Source organism: Mustela nigripes, unplaced genomic scaffold, assembly GCF_022355385.1.
Source record: "Mustela nigripes isolate SB6536 unplaced genomic scaffold, MUSNIG.SB6536 HiC_scaffold_76, whole genome shotgun sequence".
In the NCBI taxonomy this organism is placed as follows: Eukaryota; Metazoa; Chordata; class Mammalia; order Carnivora; family Mustelidae; genus Mustela; species Mustela nigripes.
In genome coordinates, this window is record NW_026739491.1 from 1,390,793 (window position 1) to 1,403,369 (window position 12,577).

General features: G+C 51.9%; 1 protein-coding gene across 4 annotated transcripts in view; it reads left to right on the forward strand.

Annotated features, from left to right (window-relative positions):
• The window catches only part of LOC132008272 (PR domain-containing protein 11-like), a 76,989-nt gene that overhangs the window by 19,175 nt on the left and 45,237 nt on the right, over window positions 1-12,577 (forward strand). The window contains exons 1-2 of one of the 4 annotated variants that reach the window (XM_059386815.1): window positions 11,335-11,683; window positions 12,293-12,417. In XM_059386815.1, coding sequence (XP_059242798.1) covers window positions 12,299-12,417 — 119 coding nt within the window. In that variant the 5' untranslated portion in view covers window positions 11,335-11,683; window positions 12,293-12,298. Of the gene's footprint in view, window positions 1-11,334; window positions 11,684-12,292; window positions 12,418-12,577 lie in introns of those variants that run through there. The other 3 variants (XM_059386818.1, XM_059386819.1, XM_059386817.1) reach the window with 3 other exon arrangements.

Consider the following 12,577-nt stretch of genomic DNA (forward strand, 5'->3'; position numbering starts at 1 on the left):
GTAAAACCCGGTTAGAAGTAAGGCCCTTTCCTCCACTAGGCCTCAGCCCCAGCAGCTGTCATAGCTCATGGCTCTTGTGCACAGACATGAGCACAAATACCTGTGTACGTGCTTTCTATTTTATGGAAAGAGGGCACGTTTATTTTACATAACATTTATACAGCTTACTCGCTTTGTGTCCGATGCCGTTCTAAGTATATTGTAAATATTAACTCATTCAGTCCTCCAAACAGCCTTACCTCTTAAAGGTGGTTTAATCATGTCCCCCAAGCACAGAGAAGCTACGACCCCCGCCCCAACATGACACAATGTTAAGTGAAACAGTTGGGAGTTGAACCCCCGGCAGCCGGGCACTGGGATCCACGCTCTCAACCAGGACTCGCTGCTGGCTCTCTTCTCTCCCGAAGCATATGGTCTTTACCTTGGTTTTGTTTTTACCACTGATTATGTAATCCATTCAAACAAATGTTTATCGTGCGCTCACTTTGCACCAGGCACTGTCCTACTTGCAGGGGATACAGCAATCAACAGAAGATAAACATCTCTGCCTTCCTGGCCTTTACATGCTGGCTGGGGAGACTGGCAAAGAATATAAATCAGAGCTACGTAAATTTGCCGGTGTGAGTCAAGCGCAGGAGAAAAATACAGCAAGGAAAGCGGGGTAGGGCTTGCCCAGGGACTGCAGTTATGTTCAGGTGGCGGAGAATGTGACATTGGGTGAAGGCCTGAAGGGATGAGGGAATGAGCCCTGTGGGTATCTGGGGAAGGAGCCTTCCTGGCAAAAGGAACAGCCAGTGCGAAGGCGTAAGACGGGAGCCCATGCCATGGGGTACAGCAGTAGGAACGGGGTCGCAGAGGGCAGACTGCGTCTCTCTGGGCAGTTTTGCTGTGTGCTGGGCATGTGATGGGCTCCGGGAAGGATTTGGAGCAGGGGCCCATTTGACCGGACGGGTTGGAATGGGTTCACCCTGGCTGCGGGCTGGAGAATGGACAGCAGGGGCAGAATGGACCCAGGGAGACAGCCAGGCTGCCACTACACCCCTCTGGCCTGAGGGAGAAGGGGCTCAGGCCATGGTGGTGGCGTTTCTTACATCCCTTCCCGCTTTGTCCAGAGACCCTGTCGTTGACTTACCCGGCCTCCAGATGGACTCGTTGGTTATTTCCAGTCTTTTGCTATTCTAGACCATACTGCAGTGAATCCGCTTGCACATGTGTCTCAGTGAAATTCCTAGAAGTGAAATTGGAGGACAGAAGATTATGTGCATCTTGTAAAGGTTCCCAGGCTTCTAGAGCACTCCATAAATACACCAGCTTCTGCTCCCACCGGCAGCGCAGTGAGCGAGAGAGGGCTCGGGTTATAGCTTCAGGTCAGGCCTCGGGCTTGGGGAGAGCCATGTCTGCTGGGCTATGCCGCAGGCCTTCCCCATCTGCCCCTTTGGAGGTCAAGGCACTGTGGAGGCGGACTCCTCACAGAGGCACAGCCAGAGATCAGGACCCCAGCCAGAGCAGGTTGGGGGGAGGCTGTCCCTGTGGGGCAGATGGTGATGGCTGTGTCTAGTAGAGGCCTGTCCTGGAGGAGCTTGAACGACACAGGGGCCGAAGAGGAAGTAAAGTAGGACAGATTCCGGAAGCAGTTGATTCTGTTGTCACTTCAAGTCCTGGTCTCTGAGGCACAGTCTGACACTAACCAATTCTCTAATTCTGTGACACCAGTGAGACACCCAAGGACTCCTTTCAGTTATAAGCCTCAGCACCCAGAGCTAAGCATTGACCCCACAGATGGAAGGCTCAATTTCACTAGACGGTCCCCACCTCAGACACTAGCTGAGCGTCCTGGGACACCCATGTTTCTGACCAACATAAATCGGGCGTTTCCACCACCTCCTCCTCAGGTTCTATGATGTGCCAGAATGACTCACAGAACTGAGGAAAGGGTTTTACGAACAATCACTCGTTTCCAATAAAGGGTACAAGCCAGATGGAAGAAATGCGCAGCGGAGGGTGTGCGGGAGGGTTGTGTAGAGCTTTCCTACCCCCTCCAGGCCCCTCCACTCCCCTCCCAGCACTGCTTCCTGTTCACCACGCAGGAAGGTCTCTGAATCTTGCCCAAGAATTTTTGAGGCAACTTACTGAATGAGAGAAAATATTTGCAAACCATCTATCAGAGAAGGGAATTCATATCCAAAAGACGTGAAGAACTCCTACGACCCAACAGCCAAAAACCCAAACAAACGGATTAAAAAATGGGCAGAGGATCTGAATAGACATTTTACCACAGAAGACAGATGGGCCAACAGGTACACGAGTCAACATCACTCATCATTGGGGGAATGCAAATCACAACCACAGTGAATATCCCGACACTTGTCTGAACGGCTGTCATCAGGAAGGCGAGAGAGAGCTCGAGCATTGGCCGGGAGGTAAGAGGGAAGGAGCCCTCCTGCACTGCTTTGGGAATATCAACTGGTGTGGCCACTGTGGAAGACGATATGAAGGTCCCTCCAAAAAAAAAAAAAAAAAAAAAAGGAAATATCCTAATATCCTAATATCCTATAATCCAGCAATTCCACTTCTGGGTATTTACCCAAAGAAAACGAAAACACTAATTTGAAAAGGTATCTGCACCCCCATGATCACGGCCGCAACGTGTGCCAGAGCCAAGGCTTGGGAACAGCCCAACTGCCCATGGCCAGATGAATGGATGAAGATGTGGTTGAGCTATACAATGGAATATTATTTTTCCAAATGAAAGAATGAAATCTTGCTGTTGGTGACACCATGGATGGACCCTGAGGGTATTAGGCTAAGTCCAACAAGTCAGACAAAGACAAATACGATAGGATCTCCTGTAGGTGTGGAATCAGAGCAAATCATAACCAAGCTCACAGATACAGAAAACAGACTCCAGGTTGCCGGAGGGGTGTGGGGGGGTGAGGGGAAAGGTGTGAAAGGGCAACAGAAGGGAAAGACTTCTAGTTTATTTTATAACTAGTTTATTTATAAAATAAAGAAGTCCTGGGGATGCAATGTGCAATGGTGGCTATAGTTAATAACACTGTGTTGCGTATTTGGAAGTTGCTACAAGAGTAGGTCTTAAGTGTTTTCATCACAAGAAAATGAATTCCGTAACCACGATAGATGTTAACTTGACTTACTGTGATCATTTCGCAATATATACAGATAGCAGACCAGTATGTGGCGCACCTGAAACGAATATGCTGTTGTATGTCCATCATCTGTCAATTTAAAAACCAAAGGACTTTTGTAGACTCCATCTCCAGGCTCCTCCCCTCCCAGGAGGTCAGTGGGTGGGGCCGGAAGTTTTAACTTTTAGTTTCTGGTTCTTAACCCTAACCTGGTTCCAGTGACCAGACCCATGGCGGGGGGGGGTGCTCTGTAGGGGCCCCACCCTTAGTCACTTACCAGCATAAACTCAGGGGAGCTGGAAAGGGGCTACTTATGAATAACAAAAGACACTCCTGTTACTTGGGAAATTCCAGGAGTTTTAGGTGCTCTCTGCCAGGAACTGGGGACAAAGAACAAACATTACTTATTACACATAACATAATTACACATAAAGTACACACAAAGCTGGTACAGCTTCATCCTGGGGGTGGGGGGGCTTCCCACCAAAGGCCTTTGCACAACATGTCTGCTATTTCTCGACAATGGCTGTGTGCTTCCCTGCCCAAGTCATGAAATAGAAGTCCCTTTCTTCCTTCCAACGGGCCTAAGTAGGTCAGGTATCTGACCTGGGGAGGGGAATGTCAGGTGCTGATGAATGAAAGACCAGGTTCATGATCTAATAACTGGGGAGGGGGATGGTATCACCGTAATAGGCTTAAATTAATTGGAAGCCCACACCGGGGCCTGAGGGTAGGCTCAGCAGGTCCTGGGAGGGACATGTCACACCTGAACAATGTCTGGTTCTGTTAGTGGGGAGGAATGGAGGAATGGGATCCAGGTAAGCCACCAGCAGGGTCTACTATGAGAAGCAAACACACACACACACACACACACACACACACACACACACACAAAAGGTGCCATCCTTGACCACCTCTGTGCTTGGCTCAGGGAGCTCTTCCAACCTTTTTCTGTCAAAATCTGATCAAGGATGGAGTCAACCTGTTACCCTGAAAAGGTTCCTCAGGAGGGACCTCCTTGGGAGAATGTGTTTTCTTGCCCTTCCCCCTCTCCCCCCCATAGCCAGCTGCGCTCACTGGAAACTGCTCTGCAGATGAAGAGCTGAAACCCAGCTGGCTGGACCCCAGTTCTGCAGCTGCATGATCAGGGGCTACACTGACTGGGCCAGAACTTCCCACCATGGGAGCTCTTGGCCCTTAGGGCTCCTGCAGATATTTTCCCTTTGTTTCTACCAACGTATAAAAACAGAAAAATCCGCATATTATAAAAGCATGGCTCAATCTACTTTCACAAACTTCACACACCCAGTGGACTAGCACCAAGATCAAGAAATAGAGCATAACCAGCCTCTGAGAAGCGCCTGGCTTATCCCTTTCTAGTTCTTCCCAAGGATTACCATGCACATTTCCAACAACACCATAATTTGGCCCATTTTTTTTTTAACTTTTTATAACTGGAACCATACAGTATGTACATTTGGGGTCTCACTTCTTAGCATTGCGGCTTCATACCATAGCATGGAGCTGTGGTTTGTTCAGTCTCGTTGCTGCATAGTAATTGACCCACTGAGGTATTCTGTAAATATAAAGAAGCTTAATGAATATTGTACAGTTCCCTGTAATCAGCAAGACAAATGAATGAGCGGGCCAGATCTCTTTGCTTTTCCTTAGGATGATAGTAACTAAGCAGTGTGGTTGCTGGTTATCACATGCCAGTGTGTGTAAGAAAAGCTAGGAAAAGGAATGAATTTTTTTTTTTAGATGTATTTATTTATTTCAGAGACCGAGAGAGGGGGGCCGAGGGAGGGGCAGAAAGAGAGGGACAGACAGTCTTAAGCAGGCTTCCTGCTGAGCACAGAGCCCAATGCGGGGCTAGATTAGGACCTGAGCCTGAACCAAGAGTCAGGATGCTTAACTGACTGGGCCACCCAGGAGCCCCGAAAATGAATGATCATACAACGTATACAGCCTTTTCGGTAGACAAAATCTTTCAAAATGGGAATCATAAAGTAAACTAAAAATAGAAGTCTTTCATGATAGAAATATCGGGGTCCTTACTGATTGATTAGTCAATTTGCATTCATTCATCAAATGGGCAGTATGCCTGGCATTCAGCCTCGAACTTGGAGTCCTCCTTCCTCCAGTCAGTTGGTTGGGTCTTAGCATCCAGGGACAAGTGCGTGAGGAGACAGAACCTTAAACCTTATCTTCTCCAGCAGTTTCTAAATTAAATGATGGTCAAGAGTTCCCTGAAACAATTTTTAAGTGACATCTTTTTTTCCTCCTAAGCAAAAAGAAGAAAAGAGACACTCTTTCTCTTTAACACGCTGTGCCAAGTAACCGCAAGCGATCCCCCAGAATATATCCTCCCAGACCTGTGTGTGCAAATCTGTGTATGTATATATTTCTAAAATGGGATTATTTTGTATCTATCTTTTCACAATTTGCATTTTTTAAAAAGAGATTTGACTTTCTAGAGAAGTTCTAGATTCACAGTAACGCGAGGGGGAGAAAGCATAGAGTTTTCACATTCCCCCTGTCCCCACACACCTGCTATGGGCCCTCCTCCCACCCCCTCCCCCCCCCCCCCCCCCCCCCCCCCCCCCCCCCCCTGCCGTGGGAGTGTACGGGAAGGGGTACATTATTACAACTCATGCACGTGCATTGACATGCCATGCTCGCCCAGAGTCTGTGGTTTACATCAAGGCTCCCTGTTGGTGCCCAACATTCTGTGGATTTAAACAGACGTACCCAATTGTGGACCCATGGGTTCACAATTACCCTACCACACAGAGTAGTTTCACTGCCCTAAAAATCCTCTGTGCTTCTGCCTGTTCATCCCTCCCTCCTGCTAACCCTGGGTAACCACTGAACTTTTTACCATCTCCATCGTTTTGCCTTTTCCAGAATGTCCTATAGTTGGAATCACACAGCAGAGAGCCATTCAAATTATCTTCTTTCAGTTAGTGACTTTCACTTTTCATTAACAATATGTTGAGCGTGTTGTTTCTGTGTCAATAAATATTCTTCTAAAGCACTGTTCATTGCTGTCCAATATTTCACTGTGTGCTATATATTAATTTTGCTCCTATTTTCATGGTGTGTATTTTTCCCTGGGGTTGTTTGTTTGTTTGTTTCCTACTAAAAATAGTGCTGCAGAGGACAGCCTTGTGGGTACATCTTTGCACACCGCTTAATTACGTCCTTAGGAGAAACTCCTAGACTTGGGGTCGTTCCTATGAAGTTTTTGCTCGTTTCAAGTCTTTTGATATGTGTGGCCAAATTGCCCTCCAGAAAGTTCATACTGATTAGTTTTTCCAACCAGAAGAGTATGTAGGGTCTTTCCCTCACACTCTTGCCAACATGGAATATTATTGAGATTTTTTAAATCTTCGCTAACTTAATAGAGGAAAAATGATGTTTATTTTAATCTATATTTATTTGGGTATGAAAGTTTTGTGGTTTTCCATAAAGCATACTGGCCATTTGTCTTCTTTTACAAATTGTTTTTTAAATAGTATTTCCCATTTTTTTCTGTTGGGATGAGCATCTTTGTAGTATAGACTTTTCAAAAGTGTTTCTCTCCTAAAGGTAGTAACTGCTTATAAGTGCCCCCTTTTTGGTGTCAAAAATTTTTATCAATGTGCCCACCTGATGCTCTACTTTTAAAACAACAAATAAAATGAATGATAACAAGAACTCATATTTATAGAGTGCTTTTTCTATGCCAGGTGTTATGCTATGTAAAATAGCCTATGAGACAGATTCTGTTCTGCTGGACAGATGGGGAAACTAAGGTAGGAGTGGTTCATTTTCTCCAGGTTACATAGCTTGTAAGTGGTTGTGCGGGTATCGTTTGATTAACCAAATGCGTGGTGACATTCAGCTTCCATGAATTCAATAACATTTTAAAATAAATGTATCATTCATTCATCCTAGAATTATCTCCATACATTTACAAATCTGTTTTATGTGTAAATTAAAGGCATATATTTGTTCTAAGGGCAGTGTTTGCTGGACATGTAATTGAACAACTCCATTTAAGAATTCTGTGTTCTTTCTCCCTTACCCCGGTGGTTTACCATTAATAACCACGTTGGACCTTTGATTTTTTCAAGAAGGGGAAACCGAGGCTCAGGACAAGGCAGGAAGGAACTTGCACAAGGTCACCTAGAAAGTTTACAGCACAGCCAGGACTGAAACTCAGAGCTCGGGATACCCATCCCAGGTCCCTCTGTGGCTTGACCCCGCCTTCTAATCTCCAGTCCCTTGGGTATCAGAGGGAAGGACAAGGATGCTGTGCTGGTCCCGGCGTGGACCCGTCACATTCTCAGGGTGCCAGCCGCTAGGGAAACCGAGTGGGCACGGATTCCCAGTCCTCGGGCCACATCGGCTGCTTGGCATTCCAGGACCCTGGCACCCCGCCGAGGGTGAAAACAGAGCTGCTGCTTCCCAAGTTGCCTTCTGCCCCCTCCTCTTGGGTTTGCATCTCATTGCTGGGTTTGCAACATGCCTAATCTCTGCGTGTGCAGACTCAGAGGAGCCAGCTGAGAGGAAGCATTGCCAGCAGCTCAGAGTCCTCCACAAGGCCTGCTGACCACCCCTCCCCCAAGCCCCTCGCTGGACGAACAGGTCCAGAGTGGCTCGCAGACATGGCTCCTGGAGCTTCAGCGGGCTCAGGCTTTATGGTGCCCGCTGAGATGGACCCAGTGAAGGACACTAGCCCGGGGCATTCTCTTTCTCTCTCTCCCCAGATGGAAGTCCTGCCACATCTCACCCTGTCCCCACAGCCTTCATTACAGACACAGAAAGCAGCTGTAGTGTACATCAGTCATGCAAGTGAGACTCGGTTCTGGTTCCCCCAGGCAGCCGGACTCTTCCAAGAATGGAAAGAACTTAATTGTGCGGTCAATACATAAATATCAAATACTGAGTACTCTGTAACCCATCGTAGTTCCCTTTTTGCTCTAGCTGCTGGGAGGCTCAGAACTGAATGGGCGGCTAGATGACTAGCCATCTTACAACAGATGCTTGGTATGATTGGCATCAACCTTTCTCCATGAAATCTCTGTCCCGTTAAGCATTCTGTGTTTGTGTTACAAATCATCACAATGCTTTTTACGTGATGAAGGTGGATGTTAGTAAAAAATTAAACATGAAAGAAAATGGCCAGTAGACATCTCTACTTTGAGATAGAAATGCTTTTCTCAGAAGAGATGGTTTTCTGTTTAAGACTCAGGAAAGTGGCTGTATGTCTCTTTTCCTCTCTCTCACCCTCCATCCTTTATTCTCTTACTCCTGCTTTTCCCTCCTTCCCTTCCCCTTTTTGGGTCCCCCCGCCCAACACACATCTTCTTTCTGCTCACCCCTTGCCTCTGCCTCTGGGTGGCAAGTTTAATACTAACATCCTTTACAGATCCATAGCACTTGGCTCTTCCCAAGGCCTCGCCCCAGCCTTTACCTCATTTATTTCTCATGGGGATTGCCTGGCAATTATGATGATTTCCATTTTACCAGGAAGACACTAAGGCCTGGTGAGTTTAAGTGATGTGCGCATGCTCACAGCATACACTCTTCCTATCAGGTTCAGATCCAGGACTCGTGAATCTAATTCCATCACACTCTCCGCTGAACCTTGCTGCCTCTCAAGGCCAGCCTCACCCACCGGGCCACCCACGTTGCCTGGCCGGGATCCCTGAGAGTACCCCAGAGAGAAGAGGATTCAAAACAATAACCTCCCCATCCTTTTGAGATCTCTTTAAGAGCTGAGATTCTCAGTGGGGCCAGCAGACCTATGGGGGTGTGGGGGTAGGCAGTGAATTGCGACATGGGCCATCTGGTCAATCATTTAGTAAATATTGAGAATGAGCTTATGTGCTAGGTAAGGCTGAGACTAGGGTGCAGTTACAAGGCACCTTCGGTGCCAAATTCAAGGACGCATTCACTTTCAGGTGCCGTTCCTACAAGTGCAGGACCTGGAGAGGCGGTGTCTCCTTAAAGTTTCTGCCCTGGCACGTTGCTTGCCTTTCGCTAGTTCTGCCCTGGTACCGGGCACGGTTACAAGTGCTGGCTCTTCAGTGGTCAGTGCCTGCCCTCGTGGAACTTACCATGTATTATGGGAAACAGGTATTAATCAAATAGTCATGCGAACAAAAGACTGTTCTAAGGGTGACAAGTGCCATGCAGAAATGGACATGGGGCTGGAGGTATTATGGCAGTGAGGGTGGAGGGGGATGGGGAACAACAGTGAGAGATGAAGGATTTGTAGGCGTTTTTCTGGGTGTGCTCCAGAGGAGAGGACACAGCAAGTTCACAGGCACCACAGCAGGGTGGAGGTGGCATGGGGGCAGGGCCGGGGGAGGAGGAGGCGTGTGCTGGTGAAGGATGCAGGGGCCAGAGCAGGAGAAATGCAAAATGGTCCCAAGCAGTCTGTTTCTAATAAATTGCCAGAGTCTGCAAATGATTGACTTAAAAAAAAACAAATCCAATCCAATGGAGAGAATTCAAAGCCACCCCTTAATGAGGTCACTCATACCCACCTTCCTGATCAGCTTTCTTCCTGGGCAGGTATGCAGAGACTGTGCCTAACCTTCTCCAAATTCATCTTTGTCCATTTCCATACAGCAATGGCTGTGATAGACTCTAACGCTAGCCACGTTTTGCAGCTGAACAAAGGACACAGACAGGGTGGCCTAAACAAGATTTATTTCTCACAGTTTCAGAGGCCGGGAAGTCCAAGATCAAGGTGCAAGCCAATTTGGTTCCTGGGGAGAGTTCTCTTCCTGATTTGCACACTGATGCCTTCTCGTCCTCACCTGGGGCATAGAGAAAGCCAGCTCTGGTGTCTCTTCCTTTTGGATTAGGGCTCCACTTTTATGAAATCATTTAAACTTTACCACCTCCTCACAGGTCCTGTCTCCAAATACAGTCACATTAGGGCTTAGGGCACCAACATACGGGGTGGGAGAGCACACAAACTTTCAGTCCCTAACACCTGCGGTGGGGGGGGGGGGCACGGTCACACAGCCAATCACTGGGATTTGAACATAAACGGTGCTCCTTTGGGAACCTAGGCCTCCAACCACCAGTATTCACTACCTCCGGAGGTATTTTGTGTGAAAGCTGCCCCTCCCAGTGAGAAGTGCTCCTCAGAGAAGGAAGACCTTGTCCCCACCTGGCAGCTGGACTTGTAGGCTGCCGATCCCACCCCAGGGTGATCCTGGTTATCCTTCTGAAAGAGGCTGGGCTGAGAGTGTGGCATAGAGGTGTACCAGACCTGAAACGTAACGCTTGAATCTGGGGGTTCTCCTGTTTCCAGTTTACTCAGAGCAGGCCCCCAGCTCCAGTCTAGACTCCATCAGGAACGGACTGCGTGACCTTGGGGGAGTCCCTCGACATCTTCCCGCCCTGGGTTCCTGTCTGGTGACCGCAACCCTCCTCCCTTGACAGGTGGCTGGGGGCCATTCGGTGGGCCAGGAGATCGGTGCCCCCTCCCACCTACGCAGGCGCCGGGCCCCCAGCCCGCACCGCGCAGGTGGGGAAGGGGCGGCGTGCGGCGCGCCCGGCGGTTGGGGGGCAGGCAGGGATCGGTGGTGTGGCCGGGTTCGCCGCAGGCCGCGCCGCAGCCACTCTGAGTCCGCTGCGGCCGCAGGGAGGGAGCGCGGGGGGCCGCCCGCGCACGTCGCCGACCGGCTCCCCACGCCCGCCCTCTCCGGGCTCGCCCCCCCCCCCATTCCCCGCCCCCCCGGCCCCCCCCCCCCCCCCCCCGGCCCCCCCCCCCCCCCCGCCCCGCGGGGGGCTGCACTCCCTCCTCCCCCCGGGTGGGCCCCTGGCCGCCGCCCCTCCCGGGCGCCCGGTCCCTCCCGCTCCCCGCGCGCCCCCCTCCCGGCCGCCAGCCAACTGCGTGCCCCCGGGGCCGGCAAGAAGCCACATGCCCCCGCAAGGAATGCCGGGCCTGGCGGGCGGGGGGCGGCGCTGGGCAGGGCCGGGCCGGGCAGGGCAGGGAGCTCCCCGCCGGGAAGGTTGGTGAGAGGGAGAGAGCGGCCCGCGCCCTCCCCGGCCCCCCGCGCCGCCCCTGCGCCCGGCCGCGGGACCTCACACTTTCCCCGCCGGACACGCGGGCGGGACGCCCCGCGGGGCTGCGGGAGCCGGGGGCGGGTGGGGAGGCGGCGGCCCCGGGGCCGGGGAGGGGCGACTCGGCCCGCCCCGGGCAGCCCCCGCCCCCCTCCGCGCGCCCCCCGGCCCCGCCGGCTCGGAGGAGGGGGCAGGCCGTCGTGTTTCCCCGCACCCCTCCCAACCGCCGCCGGCTTTGGGGCCCCGGTGGGGAGCAGGGGGCTGATTAGCCGAGGAGCAGGGGTGTGGCCAGCGGGGCCCCGGGTAGTGAGTCACACACGCAGCTCGCCCAGTCCCGGGCCGCGAGCGCGGTCCCAGTCCGAGCCGCGCGCCGCCCTGGCCCGAAGAGTGTCCCCGGGCTTGGCATGAGGATCCCGGGGTGCCGAGGGAGGGGCTGAAGCCCGGCGCGGTGGTGGAGGAGGGCGGTAAGCGGCGGGCTGGGGAGACTCCCCTAGAGAGAGCGGGTGGGGCTTGGAATCAGGGCTGGCCCTGCCGGCCCGCACCAGGACCCCAGGCCCGCCTGTACCTGCTCTGAGCTGGCAGAGCGGGCTTGGCCACATTCCCTGGCAGCCCCTGAGTGAGGGGGCTGCGCAGCCTGGTGCCCAGGAGCCAGGTTCCTCTGTCAGTCCCTCCTTGGCCCCAGCTGGACCCGAGTGGGTCCCTCTCCCGGTCCCCCATTGCAGACTTTTGTGCGGAGGCTTCTGTGGAAGTCTCATCCTTTGCCCTTTCTTTGGTCTCGGGATCCATGCTGTGCTCTCCAGTCCTGCCCCCTGGCCTGAGCTGCCCCTCGGCCTCTGACCCCATGGGGCTGGTGGCTCCAGTCGTCCCCAGGACCAGCCCGGGATAGAAATGGCATTTCCTCTTGGCCGGGCTACAGCTGTTTTTGTTGTCTCTGTTCTCAAGCGTTTCCTCTGGGGATGGCAGGGAGGGTAACCAGACTCCAGGGGACCCCCACTTGCCCTCTCTGACACTCACCCTTCTTCCCCTGTCTCTTTGATCCTCTTCCTGTGCTGGTCCCGCCTTCGTGTCCCCAGGACAGAATGACTGACAACATGAAGGAGTGCCTGGCCCAGACCAAGGCGGCTGTGGGGGATATGGTGACCGTGGTGAAGACCGAGGTCTGCTCCCCACTCCGAGACCAGGAGTATGGCCAGCCCTGGTGAGGCCCTGACGTGGGGGCAGGAGAGGGAGAAGTGGGGAATCTCGGGGCTGGGTTGGTTGCACGTCCTGGGGAGAGTTCCCACTCCTAGCCCATAGTCCTTCGCCTGCTCTGGGCAGCTTCTGGGAGCAGATGTGAGCGAGCACAGGCCCTAGAAGAC